This window comes from Nycticebus coucang, chromosome 5, assembly GCF_027406575.1.
Source record: "Nycticebus coucang isolate mNycCou1 chromosome 5, mNycCou1.pri, whole genome shotgun sequence".
In the NCBI taxonomy this organism is placed as follows: Eukaryota; Metazoa; Chordata; class Mammalia; order Primates; family Lorisidae; genus Nycticebus; species Nycticebus coucang.
Window position 1 is genome coordinate 57737318 of NC_069784.1, and position 13879 is coordinate 57751196.

Below are 13879 nucleotides of genomic sequence, written 5' to 3' on the forward strand. Positions count from 1 at the left end.
TCTTAAAAATCTGAGCTGCCAAGTCTTACAAAACCTCAAATACCTATGTGTAATAATTCTATAAACTCTCATCATTTCCTCACTGGTAGGATATAAGGTGATAATCAACTGTTATTCCCATAGAGGTACTATTAGGACTACTTCTGGTACTTGTCAAAAATCATGTCACTTCAGGCCCTTTTACATGATAACTAAGTAGATATACTAGTTAGAAGGTTTTCCTCCCTGAGTGTTAGAAAGGGAAACAGAAGCAGACATGGGGCATTGCCCTCACCCCCAACTCTACCTCAAAGACCCACACAGAGCTGCAGAAAGCCTCTGGCCACTCTCTAATGCTATAGCGCTCAGCACACTTGGTGTTGAATGAATAAAGAATTAGGATCTCAAATCTGATAGAAAGAAATTACTATATCTTTCTTAGAAAAACATGAACCTTCAAACCAAGATGGACAATTTGAAGACTATTCGCTCCTTGAAGTCAACTGTACTTGAAGTTCCTAAATTTTACAATGCTATGGAGAAGTAATATCTTCCTCAAAAAAATGTAATAATCAGTATGATTGCCACATTTTCATTTTGACATGTAAAGATGTAAAAGAAACAAATACAACCTCATGTTACTATCACTTTTTAAAGAAATGATATTTTAACACAAAAAAAATGTTGTAGGCCAGTATTTCAGAATTGAAAGCTTCCCCTCCCAAGAATGCCCCATTGACATTCTTTTACTTACACTTTTCCTAAAGACTGGGCTGCACACACCAATGGGCCGATAGGGCCAGCAGCACAGTACTGCAAACCGTGGTCCACACCTGCCATCTCTCTGATGTGGCTTGACTTAAATAAAACTATTCTTTACACACACAGCAATCACTAGTTGGGAGCTTTTTCCCTCCAAAATATCCATGGTCCCTCAGCTTCAAGACAAGAAACCTGCCTTCTCCAGCAGATCCTGGCTTCTCCTCCCAAGTATTCTCTAAAGAGGGAGCGCCAGGGCTCCTCCCGGTTCACACTATTCAAACTGAAACCAGTGCCACCAGCTTCTGAAGGACACAGCTTAGTCAGGATCATTTGGATCATAATTAACAGTCTATTATTAGAGCTGTCATTTCAACACACAGCTGGGCAGAGCAAAGTTTGAATGTGATACTTTAAACAATAGCAATTGAGTTCTGATGATGAAAGAAGGATCGTGCTGTTCTTCATAGCAGAGGTGATGCTACTGGTCCAGGGTCAGTGGGGCAGTTTCTGAGTTATTCTCCCAGGACTCCAGGGACTTCTTTATGGCACTGGTGTCCAAAGGAAAGCCAAGTTGGAAGTAAGGATGTGGTGTTATATGAGAAATCAACAAAAAGATAGCATCACTTTCTATACCTTATGTTAATTCTCCCTCTTCACATGCCTATGAAATAAGTATTCCTATTCTGGTTAACAGACAAGATAACTGAGGGTCAGAAAGCTTGATCGTTCCATAGTCAACAAATGTTTACTGAGTGCTGCCCATGTGCAACAAACACTGCATTAAATGCAGTGACACAACCGGCAAGCAGCAAAGGGAGCATCCAACCTCAGTCACCTCAAATCTTTTCTATTCCATGCCTGCCCCTCAGGCTGAGGTCAGTGTTGCAACACAACACTACAGGACATCAGAGCCAAAGGACCATGCTGAGAAGGACCACATGGTCCATTTCTTTAATTTGCTCTTCTGCAAGAAGTCAGTACTGACTGATTTTTCTCAGATTTTCTCAGACACCTGCTATCTTCAAGGGCAAATCAAAGTGCCACTGTCATATCAGTTGCAGCACTGTTCATGCTGTACAGTCCAGAACTGAGTGCTGGTGGTTGGTCCGCCCTTACAACCCAGTGGGCCAAACCGAAACACCCCAGTGAAGCACACATGACACCCTGGAAGAGAAACTTGGCAAAGAAGGAACAGATTCTAAAGTTATGACAGTTTCCAAAGCAATGGGACCAGAAGCCAAACAGTGGGATTTATTTGGAAGGTCCTGCTCCTGGGACAGGGGACTGAAATATCCAGTTTGACTCAGGCTGCCTCAAGAGTCTGGGACCTGCCCCTCAAGCACAGACGTGTGGTTGCCTGGTATGTGTGCCATGCCAGAAGCTTTGAAAACAATGTCTGCCATCCATTCTGGTCGCCATCCCCACTGACCAGCCGGCCACACAGTTGCATCAGAGAATGAGCCAGTCACACACTGGGTTGTCTATCTCAAGAATGCTAAAATCTTCATGAATGGGCCACCCTGTGCCTGCAATCACCGGGAGGTGGGGCCAACAGCCATGGGTCACGTAACCAATGCCAAACACAAGAACCTAGGCTGGATCAATGGATGAGTCAGTCGAAGGATGTATATATAATCGGGAGCTCAGTGCTCTTCACATCGCCAGCATCTCCTCACTCACCCTTCCTGCTGCTTTGGGTAAGTGTGGGTTCTCTGGGCTCTCTCATCTTCCTGGCTGGCCTCATTCAGGCCAGCACAGCCTCTCTCCTCTTTGGGAGCTACAGGCCCTCTGCTGTCCCACATTTAGAGGGGACTCAGGAAACAGGCAGGGAAACGAGCTGCTGCCATGTCAAAAGGTAAACTCCACAAAGACAAAACTGTCTCCTCTCTGGTTCCCTCATATGGGCAGGCATGGAGCTGGACACAGAGGAGGGACTCTGCAGAGCTTGTCCAAGGCAGTCTGTGCATGGGCTGAAGTGGACTTTGTGAAGTTGTGAGGAAGAGAGGCTAAGGCTATTCTCAGACACTCTGGAGAATGTTCAGAAAAAGTTAACAGATAGGAGGGATTTTAGCAGCCACAGAAACCCAATTTCTGTTTTACAAAAACAGAAGTTCTGAGAGGTAAATGACGTGTGAGATGCTGGGATACAACTTCCCAGTAGTTACAGTCTCCTCTACCAAGCTTGAATTTAAGTGAATCATAAAAGACAGGGTGGATCTCTTCAGGTCAGAGCTGTTGGTCCAAAGCACCATCAGAGTCCACTCTCCTGGTTCTAGATGGGGGCAGGCAGAGTTTGTCTTTTCTGACAATGAGTTGCTGGATCATGGCCTAACTAGGTGGGCCAGAGCAAGAGTTTGAACTAAGAACTTTCACAGAGAATGGACTGCAACAGCCCTTCACAGAATGGAATCCAACTAACCTCCTTCTGTAGTGCTGGGAATGGGTTAAATCCCCCATCCTAGGTAGAAGTTTGTGGTAATTCTGTTTGCTCTCAGAAAGTCATGGGAAACACCTGAGAGAGAAAGTGCCCAAACCCTCTCGTTTTATAGAAAATGATAAACAGGCAGGAGTGTCGGTGATGTGTCCCTCAAATCACACAGCAGAATTGGGTAGACAGGCGGGAGAGAGAGAGCTGGCACCACTAACAGGGCTACCTAAAGACTGGTGACGCCGTTCTCTGGGCAGAGCGGATCTCAGCTGTTTTCCAAGAGCAGCAATCCTGGGGCGCCTGACAAAGCCGGAGCCTGGTCTAGGAAGGATACTGGGAGGGTGGTGGGTGTTGCCACGGGTGCCGCTGCCTGCGCAGCATCCTCTTGCCAGTGGTCCAGTGATGCTCTCTCGTCCCCTTCCAGGTTCCCCTTCCTCCGTAAACAAGATGTCTCACCAGAGAAAGCAGCCCACTCCCCAGCCCCCAGTGGGCTGCGGGAAGACATCAGGCGGCGGTGGCGGTGGCGGCGGCAGCGGTGGCTGTGGCTACCAAGGCGGCGCTGGCGGTGGCAGCGGCAGCAGCGGTGGCTGTGGCTACCAAGGCGGCGGCGGCGGTGGCGGCTTCGGGGGCTGCGGTGGTGGAGGCTCCGGTGGTGGCAGCGGCGGCAGCTCCGGAGGAAGCGTCAAGTACTCAGGAGGCGGCAGCGGCTCCTCTGGCGGCGGCGGTGGCTCCAGTTGCGGTGGTGGCTCCGGAGGGAGCGTCAACTACTATGGCGGCGGCGGCTCCTCAGGCAGCAGCAGGTCGGATTTCTGTGGCGGCCCCCCCTCCTCCGGCCAAGCGGTCCAGTGCCAGAGCTACGGAGGCGGCTCGGGTAGCGGCGGGGGCTCCTCGGGCGGCGGCTCCGGCTGCGGCTACTCCGGCGGTGGCAGCGGCTTTTCTGGCGGCGGTGGCAGCAGCGGCCACGGCTCCTTCCCGCAGCAGAGCGCCCAGACCGGATGCGCGCCCCCGCAGGGCTACGGTGGGGGCCAGTCCTCCGGCGGCGGCGGCTTCAGCTGTGGCTACTCTGGCGGCTCCGGCTCCAGCTGTGGCTACTCCGGCGGCGGCTCCGGCTCCAGCTGTGGCTACTCCGGCGGCTCTGGCGGCTCTGGCGGCTCCGGCTGCGGCGGGGGCTCCTCTGGCGGCGGCGGCGGCGGCTCCTTCCCTCAGCAGAGCGCCCAGAGCGGGTGCGCGCCAACTCAGGGCCAGGGAGAGAGCAAGTCCGCCGGCGGCGGCTCTTCCGGGGGCAGCGGCTGCTTCTCCAGCTGCGGCGGCGGCGGCTCCTCCGGGGGCGGCAGCGGCTGTTTCTCCAGCGGCGGCGGCGGCGGCTCCTCTGGGGGCGGCAGCGGCTGCTTCTCCAGCGGCGGCGGCGGCGGCTCCTCTGGGGGCGGCAGCGGCTGCTTCTCCAGCGGCGGCGGCGGCGGCTCCTCTGGGGGCGGCAGCGGCTGCTTCTCCAGCGGCGGCGGCGCCTCCGGCTGCGGTGGCGGCTCCTCCGGGGGTGGCTCTGGGGGTGGCTCCGTGAGTGGCAAGAGTATCCCTGTATGCCACCAGACCCAGCAGAAGCAGGCGCCTACCTGGCCATGCAAATAAGCGCCCCAGGATGCCCCGGAGGCCGCAGTGCTGTCCACGGGCTTAGAGCTGTCATGATACTGCCAGGTGTTTGCGGATCCTTCTATCAAAGAAGCCATTGAGCACTCAGGCTGCACCTTGTTTTGGAGTTTTTCCTCCTTAGTTTGTATACAACTACCTCCCTAACTCAGTGGCTCTTCAGTCAATAAATTCGTTCATGACGATCTCTGGGTCTCCAGGAGTCTTTGTAGCTTCCGATTCATCCCTTCCATTCAATGTTTCTCCTTCCCTGCACTCTCATCCAAGCTCTCATTCAATAAATGCGCCTACGCTGTGGGCGGGAGGGTGGGCCGACAGACGCAAGTGGGCAGAAGAGGAAGGAACCGCTACAAACCAATGACCAGAGACGTGACTCTGGTTTATGGCTTAGTCATGAAGTTATTCCAAAACACAAAGATCCTGGGGAGAGACTTCAGTAAACAACCCCCAATGGCCTGGGCAGTCATCGTGGGTCTCCTCACTGAACTCCGTGCTACCCCGGAAAGACACTGTCTCTCATAGCGCACAGCCCACTCTTCGAGGTCTTCTCTGGCGGCAGCCGCTGCTTCTCCAGGGGGGCTGCACGCTGGAAGAACAACTCAATGTGACTCAGACTTACAGGAGAAGAAATAACCATGCCAAATTCTGCAGTGTGTAAGGCAACTACTAGGCATGTGCGGGGTAGGAGAAAGTTGGGAAGCTGTCCCCTGCTCTCTTGAAGGACCTCCACCCATGTCAGGAAGACATACATTTATGAGATGCTGGACATCAGTACCTGAAAGGTCGTGGGAAAACACAGGAAGTTTTTCATTAACAAGGAAGAAGTTGCAATTGCTTCAAGGGCTGTGTTAATTATATAGCCTTTAAAAGAAATGTAAAGCATCACCCTACTGGGGACTTTCCAGATTCTCTTTCATATCCTGATTTAAGAAAAATGCCAAGTTATTGATTTACTCAAAGCAAAACTCCTGCTATATCAAAAAGCCAAGGTGTCCGTCCTACTCCATCACTGCTAGAAAAACAAAAAGACAAATCCTCTTTCCACAATTCTTCCATTCGGAATAACCACCACCTTCACGTTTTGCATCAGTAACTCATAGATATGAAAACAGCAGCCCAAACGGTCCAGTAAGTAGTTCAACTACTGTGTTATTTTTATAGTTTTTTTTTGTTTGTTTTATTTTTTTCAAATAAAAGTCAGACTTTCAATTCTGGACAAGATGGAATACATGCATTTCTTACTATTGCTCCTGTTAAGAAAAACTAAAAATCTCTGGGTATGATATATAAAACAAACATAAGACTTTGAAAGGTAGAGAGAAGAAGGCAGAGGTAGCTAAAGTCCTCAGAACTAAATTATTGACACAAAGGTGTTCTTTTTTGCCTTCCACATGTCCCAGGTTGAACATTCAAAAAATCTGCAACCAAGAAATTTTGGCAGAAACAAATAAAAAATAGCTCCCAGGAGAACTTCTTTCTTTACCAAAGGACCGGCAAAGGGGTGGACTACCAAGACAAATCTTTTTGACTGAATTTCCCCTACTTGAGCCAAACATTGACGGAAGAATAGGAATAGTAAGCCTGGATTTACATTATGGGAAGGAGTCCACATGGACTTACCACTGGTAAGAAGATGACACAACTCTTCTCACCTCACTGGTATAACAGAAGAGGTGTGTTATAACAGAAGACTTAAATAAAATCCAGGATAGTACATAATATAATATAATATCCAAAGTATCTATCACACAATAAAAAATCACGAGGCTGGGAACCATGGCCCACACCTATAATCCTAGCACTCTGGGAGGCCGAGGCAGGTGGACTGCTTGAGCTAAGAAGGTCAAGACCAGGCTGAGGAAAAGTGAGACCCTGTCTCTAGAAATAGCCAGGAACCTGTCGTCCTAGCTACTTGAGAAGCTGAGGTAGGAGGATCACTTGAACTCAGGAGTTCGAGGTTGTTGTGAGTTATGACACCACTGCACTCTAGCCTGGGTGACAGAGACATTGTCTCCAATAAAAAAAAAAAATCCTGGAACTATGCAGCACAGAGAGAACCTTAATATATGCAAATTATAAAAGAGTTAAAAACAATTTAAAAGGTTGAAGCATCCTGGAATGAAATTGGACTATATTAAAAATTCTAATTGTATCATTAAACAACCTCACTGGAAATGGGGGTGAAGGGCATATGTATCTAAGTAAACCTGAAGTAACTTTGGAAATGAGTGATGTCGGTAAAACTAAAGGCAAAAATAATTTCACCTGAGCACTGCGTAAGCACTGCACTCTGGTTGATAAAGTTGTTTCCCAAGGGGTATGAGTTAAAAATTCTGATATTGTGCACACTAGGATTGAAAAGTAAACAAATGATGAGTGGAGAGCCAAGTTTCTCACTGTTGGAGTGAAACATTTAAGGCAAGCAAGAGAAGGAGGCCAGACTACTCCGTGTGGGTTAGTGTTGGAGACATGTATATATGGCTGGTTATATACAGAAATATTTAATATAAAAATATTCATAGATATGTGCATGTACACAGGTAGTATACACACATATGTTTTCTTGTCCCTCATCTGAGAATACCTGGCAACAAATCCACTGTAGTACAACAACTAGCACACAGATCTTTGTTTCTGATACCATTCTCTAATAAAAGGAACCAGGGCTCTTTGGAAAAATGGATATCCTAGGAATGGGTAAAAAAATATATAAGATGCCTGGAATATTCTGTTGTACTAGAAAGTACAAAAGTTCTTTAAAAAAAGTAAAATACCACATTGAGAGAAGAGACTCAGGAGTCAACCGAAACAACTCCCAAAGGCCAAAGCTGGAATGATTAGAGCAACAAAATAAATACAGTAGAAGTATTGGATTATTACTTAAAGTATAAAATTAATATTTATTTCTCTATTCTAATATAAATAATTGAATGAATTAAAAATGGAAAAGAAGAAGCCAATCTCCCAAATACAAGAATTGAAATAATTTTAGTAGATATGGCTCTCTCAAGGCAGTGGAACATAACTGCCTATTCTTTAACTTTGGACCACAAATAGTGCCTTCCTTTGAAGGAGTACAGTATGGAAGTGGAACAGAGGAACTTTATAGAGCAGATACAACTAGTACTATCTCCACTGGGAAATCAAAGTTAGCATCAACAGTAATGATGTATATTGATAGTATGTATCCTTGACTTGAGGCTATAAGGATGATACCTTATCTCTGTGGTCTTCCACTCAAGAAACCACATAACCCCAGACCAGATGGGAGAAAAACATCAGACAAATTCCAGTATAAGGGAGTGTTATGCCCAGATCTCGAAATCCCCCACAAAGACCACCAGGGAGCCAAGTCCGATGCAAAAGCAAAAGAGCCTTTATTGCAAGTTCATGCTTGGGCTCCCAGGGGCTCCGCTGCAATGGATCGGAGCCAGGAGCCTAGAGCTCTGGAGCAGGGGGGGTTTATAGTCTGGTGCAGCGGGTGGGCATGCACAGCTTGAAACAAAGGGGGCGCTTCTGAATTGGTTAGGTGGGGGTCCCTGATTAGTGGGCGGTTATCTCATAATTTGGGGGAATTGCCTGGGCTTGCCTGGGCTTGCTTGGAAAGTGAAACGTATTGAGTGAAATAGTGAAATGGCAGGGAAAGCAAAACTTAACTCTTAAGATAGCGCTGGTCTGGTTCTTTCATTCCCCCCTCTACTTGTAAATCTAAGGGCCCAATCATGGGTCCAGCACTGTGTTTTTTGTGTCTGAAAGGGGCTGATACTGGCCTTTTAAGACCAGCAGTTGTACAGCTCCTACATGTTCCTGTACAAAGTGATGAGCTAATTGATAATGCAAGGGTCCACAGTCAGAAGTAGGAGTAATAACACTAGGGGACCAGCCAGGGCTGATATCAGAGTTGTTAGCCAAGAGAGACTTATACTAGCTATGATTATTTTCGCTTTCTAATTTATGCTTGCACAAGGTCTTCCTCACAAGGGTCATTGATTCCTTCACTATTCCTGAGTGATCAGTGTAAAAACAGCATTTCTCGCCTAGAGCAGTGCACAACTTTCCCCCTTTTTTTTTTCAAAGTTCAAAGTTCAAATAAGACAAGTTCCTCGAGGAGTTTCCTCAGGCTTCAGCTGTGCGTTGACCAGCCAGCTCCCAGTATGTGGCTGGAGCAGGGCATGTTGGACGTCTTAAAGTTACCTTCACTTCTCAAGGGGCAGTGAAGCTCTATTCAGCCAACTGTGACGACTCCAGGTGAGGATTCTTCTCATCCTCACTGCCGTGTGTGTGGTCAGGATGATGGTGTAAGGTCCTTTCTACCTTGGTTTGAGGGGGACCAGGTTCTGGTTCTAGACTTAAACATGGTCCCTTGATCTTCCAGAGAGAAAAGATATACAGACACAAAAAGACTAAACAGAACACAGTTAATTACCCCAGTGGAGATTTTCCTTGTTACTCTTTTTAGGGTTGAGCTCTGGAACCCATGGGATGAGAGGACCTACTCACAATACCTGGTATGGTTGGGATGCAGCCCTCTTTGCCTCAGTACTAACCCTAGTGTTCTTTATAGTGATGGTGCTAAGGCTCCAGTCAAGGCAATTAACTCAGCCTTCTGAGTCAATGTCCCTTGAGGTAGGGGCTTATCCTTTACAGTCTCTGTTAAGGTGATCACTGCATACTTAGCCCGCTGCTCACTTTGCACTGTCACGTAACTGCTTCTATCTATATACAAGTTCTAGTCTGTATCTGTCCAGGGCTGGTCACGCAAAGTCAGGTCTACTAGAGTACACATTATTTATAACTTCTGTACAGTCATGCTCAGTTTTTCTTCCACTGACTGGAAGGAGCGTGGCTTGGTTTAAAGTGTTGCATTAGAGAGCCAAAAACATCCCTTAGTGTCCATTAAATTGACCACAGAGTGTGGTTCTTTCACTCTGAGATCCTGCCCTAGAGTCAGCTTATCAGCTTCTTGCACAGGGAGAGCAGTAGTGGCTAGAGCCCGTAAGCAGGGTGGCCATCCTTTTGTCACTCCATTTGACTGGTTAGAGAGGTAGGCCACAGGCCTTGGCCAGGACTCAGCCAGCTGGGTTAATACACCCACAGCCATTTTATCTTTCTCTGAGACAAACAGAGTAAAGGGCTTGGCCAAGTGTGGCAGTCCCAATGCAGGTGCAGCCATCAGCCTCATCTTTAGCTGGGAGAAGGCACATTCCTGTTCTTCTCCATACTTTAAGGGCTCTCCCTCCTCTCCTTTAGTTGCCTCATACAAGAGCTTAGTTAAGACAGCAAAGTTGGGGATCCAAACACAACAGAAGCTGACCGGGCCTAAGAATTTCTAAACGTGCTTTTGGCTTATGGGGCTGAGGAGGTAATTATGACCTGTTTCTATTTCATGCCTAGATACCTCTACCCCTGCTGGATAGTAAATCTTAGATAACATACTTGCTGCTGGCAAATCTTGGCCTTCCGTTTTGATACTTTATAGCCACATACCTCTACATGTCAGAAAAGACAGTCCATGCCTCTGGAGCAGCCTTCCTGGATAGGGTGCCCTGAAAGGAGGTCATCGACATATTGGAACAGTACAAATTTTAATTCTTTAGCCAGGAATTTCTGGAGGTCACGAGCCAGCCTTCTTCAAAAATCGTGGGTGTTTTGAACCCCTGTGGTAACCTGGTCCATGTGTACTGTTTCCATGTCTGGTATTTCCCACTGGAAAGCAAACAGTCTCTGCCTTCCCAGAGCCAGCCTTATACTGAAAAAGGCCTTTTTTAAGTTCATACAAGTGGGCCACTTGGCTTCTGCTGGCAGCAGATTCAGCAGAGTAGAATGCAGTGTTTACAGTTACACTATTTACTGGGAAATTTTAGATAACATTTAATACTGCACAAGTTTTCCAGTGTAGTCAACAGGTGACCTTTGTTGAGTTTTAAGGCTTTAGAGTAAATATAACTACTATATATAATTCTATACTCTTTGGCCAGTCTCTTAGTCCCATTTAACAGATCAATTTAGTAAAACAGTTACATCTCATTTTATAAGTACAGGCAAGGCTGGGATTTAAATACAGGTGGACTACAGCCTCTTTTTCTTCTTTTTAAACTATTTTTCTCTCTCTAATTTCTCTTTTTATTAAAGGCAAATTATAGTAGAACTAACTTATTTGCCAAAATAAACTGTACCCTCAGTATACGGAGTCTGATTATTTGCATAAAGTGCAGTAATACTCATAGACATGTTAACAATGGTTAGCAATACTCATAGACATGTTAACTTTTCAATGAAAGTTCTAAAAATCTGCTTTTTAGTCCAAAGGTATTAAATTTTCAAAGACACCAGAAATTTGAATTCAAGAGAATTTGCCAGCCTCTCTTAATATTCTTTTTCTTTTTTAAGATAAACTTTGGACTCAACTAGTAATAAAAAAAAAACCACTGTTTTTGAGATGAATTAAAATTATTATTGACAATATATGTTAGGACAGACTAATGTCTGTTGTGGTAGGATAGACCAACGCCTTATAATATTGGAATATATATAATTATAATTCACACAAAATTACTTACCATTTAATATTTGACAATGTTTCCTATACATTTTTAATAAATTAAATAAGTCTACTTTTTTATTGTTAGGTTCAGAACCTGTCAGCCTCGGTGCATGTGGCTAGCATTGTAAGGCTTGGCGCCCATAGGGCTGTGGTTATAACGCTAGCCACATGCACCGAGGCTGACAGGTTCTGAACCTAAGAAAAAAAATAGACTTATTTCATTTATTAAAAATGTATAGGAAACATTGTCAAATATGAAATAGTAATATCCTTTTTAGGATAAATTTTGGACTCAGCCAGTTACATAAAAAAAAACATTTTATTTTTTAGATGAATTAAAATTATTACTGACAATATATGTTAGGACAGACCAATGCTTTACAGGTGAGGACAGGCCAATGCTTTATAATATTGGAACATATATATAACCATAACCCACATAAAATTAATCATCATTTCATATTTGACAATGTTTCCTATATATTTTTAATAAATCAAATAAGTTTAATTTGTTTTCCCATGACTTTCAGTAGTCTTAATATTTTAAGAAGACCATATTTAGAGTTGTGTTTTTTTTGTTTTTTGTTGGCCTGGGCCAAGTTTGAACCCACCAGCCTTGGTCCATGTGGCCAGGGTTGCAACCACTGCCCTACAGGCGCCAAGCCTCAGATACAGAGTTTTTATTTTGGAAGGTTTGTCAAATATCAAAGACCTAAAACATTTGTTTAAATAAGATTACAAGTTAAAAGATTTTAAAGGCAATATATAGTTAACTGGATCACATGTAAACTTCTTCAAAAAATCTTTTATGAGCTTCATTCAACCTGCACAATTTATTAACATTCTAAATTTTCGTTTTTTTATTTTTTTATTAAATCATAGCTGTGTACGTTAATATGATCATGTGGCACCATACACTTGGTTCATAGACCGTTTGACACATTTTCATCACACTAGTTAACATAGCCTTCTTGGCATTTTCTTAGTTATTTTGCTAAAACATTTACATTGCACATTTACTAAGTTTCACATATACCCTTGTAAGATGCACCACAGGTGTAATCCTATCAATCCCCCTCCCTCTACCCACCGCCCCCCCTCCCCTACCTTTCCCCTTTCCCCCAGTTCTTAGGTTGTAACTGGGTTATAGCTTTCATGTGAAGGTCCTAAATTAGTTTCATAGTAGGGGTGAGTACATTGGGTACTTTTTCTTCCATTCTTGAGACACTTTCCTAAGAAGAATATGTTCCAGCTCCATCCATGTAAACATGAAAGAGGTAAAGTCTCCATCTTTCTTTAACGCTGCATAGTATTCCATGGTGTACATATACCACAATTTATTAAACCATTCATGGATCAATGGGCATTTGGGCTTTTTCCGTGACTTAGCAATTATGAATAGGGCTGTAATAAACATTCTGGTACAAATATCTTTGTTATGATTTGATTTTTGGTCTTCTGGATATATGCCCAGTAGAGGAATTACAGGATTGAATGGCAGATCTATTTTTAGATCTCTAAGAGTTCTCCATATATCTTTCCAAAAGGAATGTATTAATTTGCATTCCCACCAGCAGTGCAAAAGTGTTCCCTTTTCTCCACATCCACGCCAACATCTCTGGTCTTGGGATTTTTTGGTATAGGCTAGTCTCACTTGAGTTAGATGATATCTCAAAGTAGTTTTGATTTGCATTTCTCTGATGATTAAAGATGATGAGCATTTTTTTCATGTGTCTGAAGGCCACGCGCCTGTCTTCTTCAGAGAAGTTTCTCTTCAAGTCCCTTGCCCAGTCTGCGATGGGATCCCTTCTTTTTTCCTTGCTAATGGTTTGAGTTCTCTGTGGATTCTAATTATTAAACCTTTGTCAGAGACATAACCTGCAAATATCTTCTCACATTCTCAGGGATGCTTGCTTGCTTTACTTGCTGTGTTCTTGGCTGTGCAGAAGCTTTTCAGTTTGATCAAGTCCCAATAGTGTATTTTTGAAGCTGCTTCAATTGCCCAGGGGGTCTTCCTCATAAAAAACTCACCCAACCCAATTTCTTCAAGGGTTTTCCCTGCACTCTCTTCTAGTATTTTTATGGTTTCATGTCTTAAGTTTAAATCTTTAATCCAGTAAGAGTCTATCTTGGTTAATGGTGAAAGGTATGGGTCCAGTTTCAGTCTTCTACAGGTTGCCAGCCAGTTCACCCAGCACCATTTGTTAAATAGGGAATCTTTTCCCCATTGAATGTTTTTAATTGGCTTGTCAAAGATTAAATAATGTTAAGTAGCTGGATTCATCTCTTGGTTCTCTATTCTGTTTCAGACATCTACTTCTCTGTTTTTGTGCCAGTACTATGCTGTTTTGATCACTATCGATTTGTAGTATAGTCTGAGGTCTGGTAGCGTGATTCCTCCTGCTTTGTTTTTATTTTTGAGTAATGCCTTGGCTATTCGAGATTTTTTTTCTGATTCCATACAAAACGAAGTATTGTTTTTTCAAGATCTTTAAAGTATGACAGTGGAGTTTTAATGGGGA

The 13879-nt window shown here is 44.6% G+C and overlaps 1 protein-coding gene across 1 annotated transcript; it reads left to right on the top strand.

Moving 5' to 3' along the window:
* Positions 1–584: 584 nt before the first annotated feature.
* LORICRIN (loricrin cornified envelope precursor protein) lies at positions 585–5379 on the top strand. Its single transcript, XM_053591768.1, has 2 exons — positions 585–2438; positions 3594–5379. The coding sequence occupies exons 1-2, from the start codon at positions 2345–2347 to the stop codon at positions 4793–4795; spliced, it is 1296 nt and encodes a 431-aa protein (XP_053447743.1). The 5' UTR covers positions 585–2344; the 3' UTR covers positions 4796–5379.
* The last annotated feature ends 8500 nt before the right edge of the window (positions 5380–13879 follow it).

Bases quoted from the DNA above. Each gene is read 5' to 3' on its own strand.
- LORICRIN (XM_053591768.1), top strand. From the start codon at position 2,345: ATGGATGAGTCAGTCGAAGGATGTATATATAATCGGGAGCTCAGTGCT. The intron at 2,439-3,593 runs GTAAGTGTGGGT...GTCCCCTTCCAG, and splicing joins CACCCTTCCTGCTGCTTTGG to GTTCCCCTTCCTCCGTAAAC.